At 48.5% G+C, this 12,309-nt stretch overlaps 1 protein-coding gene across 8 annotated transcripts in view; it reads right to left on the bottom strand.

Annotated features, from left to right (window-relative positions):
- The window catches only part of SLC37A1 (solute carrier family 37 member 1), a 101,615-nt gene that overhangs the window by 61,947 nt on the left and 27,359 nt on the right, over positions 1 to 12,309 (bottom strand). For all 8 annotated transcript variants that reach the window (XR_009495520.1, XM_024996552.2, XM_059889357.1 and 5 more), the window contains one exon: positions 8,367 to 8,555. Coding sequence is in view for 7 of the 8 variants with exons in the window: in XM_024996552.2 (XP_024852320.2) it covers positions 8,367 to 8,422 (56 nt within the window). In the remaining variant the exon portion in view is untranslated. The remainder of the gene's footprint in view (positions 1 to 8,366; positions 8,556 to 12,309) is intronic.

Below are 12,309 nucleotides of genomic sequence, written 5' to 3'. Positions count from 1 at the left end.
TAATCACCTAGCCCAGAAGGATGTGGAGTGAGCGGCTCTACTTAAATGGGCCTTGGGCTCATGTTTGCCACACTCTACCCAGAACTTTCCACTTATAAACATTCTAGTTTTATTAAGAATGTTTAAAATATAAATATTAATATTAAAATATATTTAATATATTAAATAGAATAAATAAACCCAGAAACAGAGAGTTTGTCTTGTGTCCAGGTCTAAAGAGCCCTGGGGGCCTAATACACCTGCATTCATATTTAGGCTGTCTCAGCTATACAGGTTACTGAAAACTAGCCAGTCATCCCGGGCCCCTGCTTCCTTCTCCAGGGCCCCTGCCTCCTTCTCTGGGGCCTCTGCCTCCTTCCCTGGGACCCCTTTCTCCTTCCTGGGACCCCTGCTTCCTTCTCCAGGGCCCCTGCCTCCTTCTCTGGGGCCTCTGCCTCCTTCCCTGGGACCCCTTTCTCCTTCCCAGGACCCCTGCCTCCTTTTCCTGGGCCCCTGCCTCCTTCTCTGGGTCCCCTGCCTCCTTCTCTAGGGCCCCTGCCTCCTTCTCCTGGGCCCCTGCTTCCTTCTCTAGAGCCGCTGCCTCCTTCTCTGGGACCCCTATCTCCTTCTCCTGGGGCCCTGTCTCCTTCTCTAGGGCCCCTGCCTCCTTCTCTAGAGTCCCTGCCTCTTTGTTGGGGCCTCTGCTTCCTTCTCTCATGAGTGGTTCTGCAAGTGAAGCTCACTTGCACAGAGCCTGCAGGGTGGATGGAAGTCCCAGGACTGCCCCATGCATGGTGATGTGGACCGGAGCACAGTCATCGGGGACTACAGAGTGGAGAACTTGCCTCTGGATGTTTTCAGTTCAGCTTTGTGTGGAAGTGAAACACCCTAATGAATCAGCCCCTCTGGGAAGAGTACAAGCCGTGCCTGCCATGCTAAGTCGCTTCAGTCATATCTGACTTTGCAACTCCATGAACTGTAGCCTGACAGGCTTCTCTGTCCATGGGATTCTCCAGGCAACAATACAGGAGTGGGTTGCCATGCCCTCCCCCAGGGGGTCTTCCTGACCCAGGGATTGAACCTGAGTCTCTTATGTCTCCTGCATTAGCAGATGGGTTCTTTACCACTAGCGACACCTGGGAAGCCCCAAGAGTACCAGAAAGTGAAAGTGAGAGTCCCTCAGTTGTGTCTGACCCTTTGGGACCCCATGGATTGTAGTCTGTCAGGCTCCTCTGTCTGTGGAATTCTCCAGGCAAGAATACTGGAGTTGGTAGCAGTTCCCTCTTCCAGGGGATCTTCCCAACCCAGGGATCCCAGGTCTCCCGCATTGCAGGCAGTTTCTTTACCACCTGAGGTGGCCCAATATTGTCTAGGAAGATCAGGGGATGCTTGTAAGCCCAGCTGATAGCACTGGCTCTTAGGAGGCCCATCAGATTCTACCACTTGCTCTGTGACCTTAGCAGCGTACTCAGAGGCAACCCGCCCTGCAGAGTCAGGGCAAAGGTCAACTTACACTGCACACCAGGCATTTCCTAGAGACGGAATAAGTGTCTCCGGAAGAGGAACCTCTATCGTTTATTTAGAAACCATCAGGTCAACTCTATTCCCTCTGTTTCCAAGTCTATCCTTTCTCCCTCTTTCCGCATCTTCTTACGTAGAACCCTGGGGAGATGGGAAAGGCCGGCCACTAGAGGTTGAGTTTCCCCTTCCAGAAGGTCTGAACATGGCCCCACTGATCACTTTTAAATCACAGCAGCCACGCTGTGGGGTTGGTACCTTCCTAGTGGCCATGGCAACACCCTTGTCCTGGAAGGCAAGCAGACTTCTCACTTCTGGGGGTTATCCTGGATTATGGGGATGAAAGGCCTAAATAGCCCTCTGGAAGTTCTTTCCCATTTTGTAATTCTATCCTCACCTACTTTCTTCCTTTGTCATTTATGAAGTAAGGATTTTGGATAATATTTGTTTTATCCATCTTGCAGTGGATTTAATGCTGTTTCCCCAAAACTGAAAGTGAAAGTTGCTCAGTCGTGTCTGATTCTTTGTGACTCCCCAAACTGATGTCCATTATAAATCTTAGAATGTGACCTTATTTTGGAAATCAGGTCTTGCAGAGGTAATTAGCTGAGGTCATACTCAACTCCTATAAAGAAAGTTGAGCGCTGAAGAATTGATGCTTATGAACTGTGGTGTTGGAGAAGACTCTTGAGAGTCCTTTGGACTGCAAGAAGATCCAAACAGTCAGTCCTAAAGGAAATCAGTCCTGAATATTCATTGGAAGGACTGATGCTGACGCTGAAGCTCCAATACTTTGGCTACCTGATGTGAAGAACCGACTCACTGGAAAAGATGCTGATGCTGGGAAGATTGAAGGCGGGAGGAGAACAGGATGGCAGAGGATGAGATGGTTGGATGGCATCACCGACATGATGGACATGAGTTTGAGTAGGCTCTGGGAGTTGGTGATGGACAGGGAAGCCTGGCGTGCTGCAGTCCATGGGGTCACAAAGTCAGACACCACTGAGCAACTGGACTGAACTGAATACTCAACTCCAGGTGGTGCTAGTGGTAAGAACCCTCTGGCCAAAGCAGGAGACCTAAGAGATGCAGGTTCAGGCCCAGGGTGGGGAAGACCCTCTGAAGGAGGAAATGGCAACCCACTCCAGTATTCTTGCCTGGGAAATCCCATTGACAGAGGAGCCTGGCCAGCCATGGTCCATGGGGTCATAAAGAGACATGACTGAAGCACCTTAGCATGCATATGGCGTCATATAACTCACATATGATGTCAAATCCACTGAGATCCTAAGTCCAGCTATGGGACTTCATAGAAGGCCATGGGGAGACAGAGATAGACAGGGAGGAAAGGTCACGTGGCAATGAGGGCAGAGCAGGACAGATACTGCCATGAACAGCCAGCAGCCACCAGAAATGGGAAGAGGTGAGAAAGTGTTCTTCCCTCAAGCCTTCTGTGAAAGCACAGCCCTGTGACACATGGATCTCAGACTCCTCCTTCCAGATCTATGAGAAATTAATTTCTATTATCTTAAGCCACCCAGCTTGTGGACTTGTTACAGCACCCCCAGGAAACTAATATAATCCAATACTTTGATTCCTGTTTTGTGTTACATTTAGGCTTGTGAATATTAAGCAAATACAATTAAAAGTGAATAATTTGATCCTTAACTTCATTGGTGTTCCACTTACTTTCTGTAGTTATGTCTGACAACAGGTAGCATTCTTTGTATCTAGCAATACTATAAGACTAGCATTTGGGTTCGGAGAAGGCAATGGCACCCCACTCCAGTACTCTTGCCTGGAAAATCCCATGGGCGGAGGAGTCTGGTAGGCTGCAGTCTATGGGGTCGCTAAGAGTCGGACATGACTGAGTGACTTCACTTTTACTTTTCACTTTCATGCATTGGAGAAGGACATGGCAACCCACTCCAGTGTTCTTGCCTGGAGAATCCAGGGACAGGGGAGCCTGGTGGGCTGCCCTGTATGGGATCGCACAGAGTCTGACACGACTGACGAGACTTAGCAGCAGCAGCAGCAGCATTTGGGTTAAGCTCGAGTTTCTAGCCATGAAAGCCTCTCCCAGCAATGCTCCTTCGAAGCATCCTCAGAAATGTCCTAGATGCTGCCTGCATTCCCAGATAAATGGAAGCCTGCTCCCAGTTCAGAGACTCAGGGGAGAATACAGCTTCCTTCCTTGAGTGTTATTTATCTAGGTAATAGGCAAATAAGAAGTTAAAAAAAAATGCTTTAGATGAGAATACCTGAACAGTAATGACCTGGCACAGAAATGAGTGAGAAGACATCTTACTTTAGGAACAAGGAAACCATGCATATCGTGACAGGAGTCCCTCCAGAGCACCCTAAAGGGGGCCATGACGTCAGTGATGTTAAGTACTGACCACCTGGTTTGGGGGCTCTCTGCCTCATTGCCCGTCAGAGAAGATACCATTTTCTCTCTAGTAATTAATAACCAATTTGTGGGAAAACACTCTGAGGTTAGGTAGCTAACCCAGTTGTTTACCCAACTTTCTCCCAATTTTGTGTGTCTACTGATGCTCCTTACCTAATCCAAGCATTCCTGATGGTTTCAAAAGGTGACATTCCAGCTTGGACACTCCTGCTCTGTACTCAGTGGCTGGCATCCCATTGTGGGAAAGAGCTTTCCCTCCTCCCATTTATGCTTATTCAGTTATAGGAGCATGGACTTGTTTCTGTCAATGGGCTATAATTCATTACTAGTATTGTTTATTTAAAATATTATCCCAGGGACTTCCCTGGTGGTCCAGTGGTTAAGAATCTACCTGCCAATGCAGGGAATATGGGTTCAATCTCTGGTCTGGGAACTAAGATCCCACATGTCACCGCGCAACTCAACCCACTCACCGCAACTACGGAAGCCTGTGTGCTCCGGAGCCCCGAGACAAGAAGAGCAGCTGCAGCAGTGAGAAGCCTGTGAACCACGACTAGAAAGCAACCCCACCCACTACAACCAGAGAAAGGCTGCCTGCAGCCACGGAGAGCCGGTGGGTTGCAAAGAAGACCCAGCACAGCCAAAAAAAAAATCTCATCTCATATTTGGCCAGTGAGAGCCACTTCATTTTTAAGCACTGTCTTATTTTTTGACACCAGATATTCCTGGCTCATCTCACTTTCCCTGCCCAGTGATGACACCATCCCAGTCTCCAAGGATGCCTGCCTGGCTCCTTCAACAGGAAACGGTACACAGAAACCAAGATCGAGCACCAGGGGTGCTCACTGCTGCTGGGATGCTGCTGTTTCCAGGGCCTATCTCCAGCCAAGAGAAGGCATTTTACACACCTGCACCCACAACACATACACACACAGCACACACACACATCACACACACATACACACATACACACACATCACATACATCACACACACATACACACACATACACACACACACACACATCACACACACATCACATCACACACACATCACATCACACACACATCACATCACACACACATACACACACAGCATACACACACACATCACACACATCACACACACATCACACACATCACACACACCACACACATCACACACACACACTTCTCTGCTTACCTGCTCTCCAGTTTTCCTTGATATCTTTCATTTCAACCCAGCACCACACGATTCATCCAGTCCCCTCAGCCCCACCAATATCTGTAACTCCATTACCGTTAGGGAGAAGCTGTCTCCTTTCTGTGTTATATCTGAGAACAATGCGTAATTTGAATCTAACCATGAGGAAACAACAGACACATTGAAAAGAAGAAAGTCTATAAAATAAATGGCTTGTACTCTCCAAAAATGACAAGCTTACAGGAGACAAAGAAAGGCCAAGATATGGTTCCAAATGAAAGGAAACTAAACACACAGGATGAGTAAATGCCGAGTGTGCCCACACACTAGATCCTGGCCCAGAGGAAAATCTATAAAAGAAAAAGAAAAATCTATAGAAAGACTTCAAAAGTCTATAGAAAAGTCTATAAAAGACATTATTGGGCATTTGAACATGGACTGTGGATTAGATAATAGCATTACACCCACGTTAAACTTCCTGATCTTGATCTTTGTGTGCAGTTATATGTGCTATGCTTAGTTGCTAAGTTGTGTCTGACTCTTTGCAACCCCATGGACTATAGCCCACCAGGCTCCTCTGTCCATGGGGATTCTCCAGGCAAGAATACTGGGTTGCCATGCCCTCCTCCAAGGGATCTTTATAACCCAGGGATAGAACCCAGCTCTCCCCCATTGAGGGCGGATTTTTTACCATCTGAGCTACCAGGGAAGCAGTTACATGAGAATATCTTATTTACAGGAAATACATACTAATGTATTTAGAAATAAAAGGGTATAATGTCTGCAACTTGCTGTCAAATGGTTCATGAAAAAGTGTGTGTGAGTGTGTGTGTGTACATACATCTGCACACACACACAGATGAGAGAAGGTGAAGGGAGAAGCAAATGAGGATGAACGTTAAGAATCTGCCATTGAGCCTGGCCCCACAGCTGGACTGTGCTGGTGGCTCAGTAGTAAAGAAATCCTCCTGCAATGCAGGCAATTCAACAGGAGATGTGGGTTTGATCTATGGGTTGGGAAGCTCCCCTGGAAAAGTGCATGGCAACCTGCTTCAGTATTCTTGCCTGGAGAATCCCATGGACAGAGGAGCCTGATGGGCTATAGTCCATGGGGTCACAAAAGAATCAGACACGACTTAGCACATGGCAGAGCTAGACCAGACACACCTCACCATTTGCTCTGCCCTAGGCTCACTCTACTTGAGATTCAAAGTCCCAGGACAGAGAGGCTGGTTCGCCCACCTTAGGCCCGCTCCTGCCTCCTGCTGGACGTGGGCTACAGCAGAAGGTCAGTGGGACGGAGCCTCAGGGGTCTCTACTGGCTTCTGTAAGGGGACAGAAGATCCTGAGACTCCCCTGCTGGTCACAGCTGCATGCAAGGGAGGGAAGTCAGCCCCCCAAAGATCAGAGTGCTGCTAAAAATATATATTAATAAATGTCCTTGGCAGGAATGTTGACACTGATTCTCTCACAGCCAAGGAAGCTGAGGTCTAGAAAGGTTAAATAACCTTTCAAGGTCAAAGAGCAAGTCTGAGGTAGAGATGGAACAGAAATGAAGACAAATACGCCATCTCTGTGCTACTCAAAGAATGGTCTGTGGACCCACAGTATCACATCACCTGGGAAATGGAGGTTCTCAGGTGCCACCCCAAGTCTGCTGAGTCAGGATCTGCATTTTAACAAGTTTTGAATGATTCCCATGCACATTACAGTGTAAGAAGCAATGCTCTATCTCTAAGGGTTTAACCTAAAAAAAAAAGGCGGGGGCGGGGGGTGGATTTGTGATTATAGGAGTTCTATGTAAATTCTTATCATTTCCTCCTGTGAGTTTGAAAAATTGTATCCAAATAAAGTTACAAAAGAAAACAAAAATAAATACCCGCTAAAAAAAGGTAAGTGTTGAACTACTTCTGTCTAGACTAGTGCTAGATGGGAAATGAATCGACAAGTGAACTATTCCAGGAAGAGCCAGATGTCTGAAGTCACTTCTGAGACCCCATGGGCACACCAGCCACCAGCCTGGGCCAGAGAAGCTGCAAAGGATGTGTAGGCGGCACATGGCTGGGAGATGGAGCTTAAGGGACCCAGAACACACGCTGTGGCATAAACATTACTGTGAGCAGAAGGTGTTTGAGTTTCTGAAATCTCTCATCTGCCTCAAAACAGAGCCTCCAAAACAACTCAACTGTCATCAATCCTCCCTGCGAGCAACTAGGAGAGACTGAGTCTTAGTACCAGAGGCGGGAAGCACCCACCTCACACCCAAATAAGACTCTGTCCAACTGTATCCTGGCCCCCTGCCAGTCTCCCAAGGGCCCGTTTACCTTTCCAAAAAGTCATTTGCTTTCCCAAACATGCCCTCCTCCTTCTCTTCCCCTACTAAGGTGGTATATACACCCCAAATTCTAAGGCCCCCAGGAGTCACCTTTTTCTGTGAACTCCCACACATATGTGGCTAAATCTGTCTTCTCTCTTGTGCATCTGTCTTTCGTCGATTTAATTCACATGCCCCCAGTCATTCAACCTAACAGGGTAGAGGGAAAACACTTCTCTTCCTGACAGAGATCAGCAGGAGAGAGTGTGGCTTAGAGACGAGACAGCCCAGCTCTAGACTCCGCCCTCACCTTCAGCCTCCTCCAAGGAGTGTGTGTGGGATTCATAAGTCTCCTAGGAGAAGGACTCTCAGAGAGCACACAGGGTGCTCTCGGAACAGAAAGGGGTGTTTTGGTCTGTGTTTAACTTGTTCAGATTTCATTTTCTCTTCCAAAGTCCCAGCTCAGCGAGGCCACTCGTAGAGTTCAGAGTTAATATACTTATTTCACCCACAGCCATTTACTCATCCTGCTGCTGCTGCTGCTAAGTCGGTTCAGTTGTGTCCAACTCTGTGCGACCCCATAGATGGCAGCCCACCAGGCTCCCCCGTCCCTGGGATTCTCCAGGCAGGAATACTGGAGTGGGTTGCCATTTCCTTCTCCAGTGCATGAAAATGAAGTCGCTCAGTCGTGTCCGACCCTTAGCGACCCCATGGACTGCAGCCTACTCATCCTACCAAGATGATATTCAGTGGACTAGAAACCACTGAGAACCCCAGAGGTTTTCAGTCTGTCTGTCCCTGCAGAAGCAAGGGTGGACAGCTCAGCAGCGTTCCTGGTCACCACTTCCACCACGGATAAACCACTCAAGAGTTATGGGGAGGGCGGGCATCCACATGTGTCTTATCAGGAAACTGGGGGTGGGGGGCCTGCTGGCTGCAGGGTGGCACGGTGCCCCCGACTTACCACTGATCCCTGGAGAATGAGATGATGAAGCGAATGCCAGGGGGAAGCTGGGCCATTGACGCCTCCCTGGATGTGGAGCTTCGGTCATAAAATAAGATGCTTCATAAATAGGTTCTTAATCCCAGGAAGCGAGTAAGGATGCTCGTGGGGACTCGCCTCCTCTCTTTCCTCCAGGAGAGGCTCAGCTGTCTACAAGGAGAAGGAGGGGTGGAAAGGTCAGGCGTTGTCTGAGGCCCTGGCGGAAGTAACTACACGCAGTGTGGTCACCCAGCCCAGAGCAGAGCCAGACGCAACAGGGCGCTCCCACCATAACAGCCACCTGGTGGGGGTGGAGTGTGTGCCCTGTGGGGGCAGCTTATTCAACCATCACTGAAAGGAACTTCACATGATGTTCTGAGGGTGCAATGAAGAGAGAACGGCTGAATTTATCTCCATCCGGAAGGTATCCAGAGATCAACCGCTCACTCTTCACCACCACACTCCACAGAGCTGACGTTCATACTCACAGGAGACCAGCAGGAGCCCAGAGGTCACACCAGGTGCTCAGTCACCAGAGGGCCACCAACCAGCCGGTCCTGATTCCCCCGCTGGGGGCCAGGCCACGTCTGAGCTACAGTAACAGAGAGGAACGTAGGCCTGGACCAGGTGGTGGGTCATCAAGCCCATCATTTGACTGTGGCTTTGCAATGGAGTTTAAATACATGTAATGCCATGGGGATGAACACCTCGAATCAGCCTCCTCATTTCTCACTCCTGTGGTCACTGCAGGGGCCTTGGAAAATGGCCCCTTTCTGAGCAAGACAGGAAGAAAGCGGCAGGGAGGCCTGGCCGCCCATTCCAAAGCCAACCTCAACACGTGTGCTGTCTTCCAGTTTTTCTCCTATGTTCACTGGGTGAGGAGGAATCTTGGGGACCCATGCATTTATCACAGAGCACATCACGCCCTCGGGAGCACGTACGGTTCCATCTTAGTGCTTATGGAAAAGTCACAGGTTATATGGTGTTTTTAAAGAAGGCTACTTTTGATGGAACACTGATTTTGATTTAAAGCTTAGAAATGTATTCAATGTCTTTAAACAACTTCCTTGAGATAACAGACAAGTAACAGCCAACAGTTCTAAGTTAGAGGATCTAAAATGGGCCTCAGGATCCCCATGTCCACGCCTGCCTTCCCTCTAGGGTGAGCTTTCAAAATGCACCTTGGCAAGCCATCACACAGCTATGAAATTAAAAGATTCTTGCTCCTTAGAAGAAAAGCTATGACAAACCTAGACAGCATATTAGAAAGCAGAGATATCACTTTGCCAACACAGGTATGTGTAGGCAAAGCTACAGTTTTTTTCAGTAGTCACGTACGAATGTGAGAGTTGGACCACAAAGAAGGTTGAGTGCTGAGGAACTGATGCTTTCAGTGCTGAAGAAGACTCTTGAGAGACACTTGGACTGCAAGGAGATCAAACCAGTTAATCCTGAAGGAAATCAGTCCTGAATATTCATTGGAAGGACTGATGCTGAAGCTGAAGCTCCAGTACTTTGGCCACCTGATGGGAAGAGCCAACTTGTTGGAAAAGACCCTGATGCTGGGAAAGATAGAGGGCAGGAAAAGGGGGTGACAGAGGACGAGATGATTGGATGGCATCACCAACTCAATGGACATGAGTTTGAGCAAACTCAGGGAGATAGTGAAGGACAAGGAAGTCTGGTGTGCTGCAGTCCATGGGGTTGCAAAGAGTCAGACATGACTGCTGCGATGCTGAACAACAGCAAGCTGTCATACCTGTCCCCTGACCCCATCTCCTCTCAGAGAGGCAACGAGGCCCCTCCTTCTGCTTCAGCCAGGAGAACTACACCTTTGCTCCTCCCAGCTCATCATCCTGCCTGGAGTGCCACCTGCCCTCATGGCTGGCCCTGCACTGGGTAATCCCAGGCATGTCACAAACTTCCTGCTCCCTCACTTGCCCCAGCTAAAAACAGAGATGGTAGCATCTACATTTTTGGGTTGCTATTACAAATGAGATGTGCGATCTGTGGACAGCCCTGAGCACAGAGCCTGGTGTGGAGGAGATGCCCAGTCAGGAGGAGCTGGTTCTGTTCTCAGGAGACATCACGAGAGGCATCAAGGGACTGCAGGCGACCACCCAGCCCCCATTCCCTGGTCTAGCACAGAGCCAGCGCCCAGGAGACGTGTGGAATCAAGCTCCACAAGCGTTTCAACACTGTTGTTGCTCATATCTCTAGATTTTAAAAAGATTTTATTAAAATTCTGCTCAAAATGAGTGGGCTCCTACTTGGACCTAAACATACTTTGAGAAGGGGCTTCTCAGGTGGGGCTAGAGGTGAAGAACTCGCCTGCCAATGCAGGAGACATAAGAGACCAGGCCTCCATCCCTGGGTTGGAAAGATCCCCTGGAGAAGGGCATGGCAACCCACTCCAGTATTCTTGCCTGGAGAATCCCATGGACAGAGAAGCCGGGTGGGCTATGGTCCATAGGATTGCAAAGAGTTGGACACAACTGAAGTACCGCACCCATACGTTGAGAAACAATTTTTGGGTGCTGACTTTAAAGTAAAGGATTTGGTCTGAATTTTACAGCACCCGGGAATGGATGGTCAGAAGCAAATGTCCTCCTCTGTCCAGACACTGCTTCTCTAGGTACAGCTTATCTGGAAGTATCCAACTGCATCTACTACACCTACTAAGGGACTGCCCTGGTGGCTCAGAGGCAAAGAATCTGCCTGCAGTGCAGGAGACTCGGGTTCAATCCTTGGGTTGGGAAGATCCCCTGAAGGAGGAAATGGCAACTCACTCCAGTATTCTTGCCTGGAGAATCCCATAGACAGAGGAGCTGAGCGGGCTACAGTCCAAAGGGTTGCAAAGAGTCACATATGACTGAGCGACTAAGCACACACGAACACACCAACTCATCAGTCAACCTCAATTCAAGGCTGGTAAAACTTGGAACTTTAAAACAAAATCCAGAAGACATTGGAAAAATCAGCAGGAAAAAAAAAATCTTGATTTCCTTTGAAAACTACGGTTCTTCCTCCTCCTATAAAATGGGGTAACTCCAGTGCTATAAATTCTCACCGTTGGTGCAGTTAAGATGTGTAAACACAGTGATTTTACACGTTAGACGTTAAGAGCTCGATTTAATTAGGCCCTTTCCTCCAAAGTCTGACCAGTGACCACTGACCATTCCAGCGAGGGCTGGTCAAGAGCTCCGAGGACAGGGCTGACAACTCTGTGCTCTCCTGCCAGCCCCCGGCTGGCCCAGAGGCTGGCCCGCGGCGCTGGACACCTGGGGCAAATTCAGGTTGGTCCAGTTTCCCTCAGTCCCCTCCCCCGCCTCACTTCCTCTGGGCAGATCCCCTGCAAAGAGAGAACAGCAGAACTGGAGCTGATCACTTGGTTTCAGCCTTGTTTTTGACACATAACCCAAGTACATAAAAAGAACATGCACTTTTAAAAAAATGGCTCTTAATAGACACCTGGAACTCACAGCACCACAGGAGGGAAAAGTGTAAGAATATCCAGTTTCAAAGATAACAACTTCAGAAGCACCCCACAGCAGCATCTCTGTTACAATCCACAAAGCACATTTTTATACCCATCATGCGAAAGAGCCCAACTTAGTCTATAAACTGTAAAACTATGAAATGGAATGACCTGAAGGCAACATGAATTCTGGAGCTCCACCTTTGGCCTCACCACTTGCGGAAGAGTCCTGTGTACTCACTGGAGGTGAAAAAGAGACTCAAAGGCAAGCAATGAAGAGAATAACACAGAAAGGGTCTTCCCACAACTGAAGCTCTGTTGTCAGTAGTCAAAGCAATCCCATGCATACCTTAAATAATCTACCTAAAGGCAAAGCTTTTAAGCTGGGTCTTATTTTAAGGCAAACAAGTTTTCATACATTTTTCTTTTATGAGGGAGAGAAAGGTA

The sequence above is a fragment of the Bos taurus genome, chromosome 1 (genome assembly GCF_002263795.3).
Source record: "Bos taurus isolate L1 Dominette 01449 registration number 42190680 breed Hereford chromosome 1, ARS-UCD2.0, whole genome shotgun sequence".
Lineage (NCBI taxonomy): Eukaryota > Metazoa > Chordata > Mammalia > Artiodactyla > Bovidae > Bos > Bos taurus.
The sequence above is the reverse complement of the archived record's forward strand: the minus strand, read 5'-3'. Positions and strand labels throughout refer to the sequence as shown.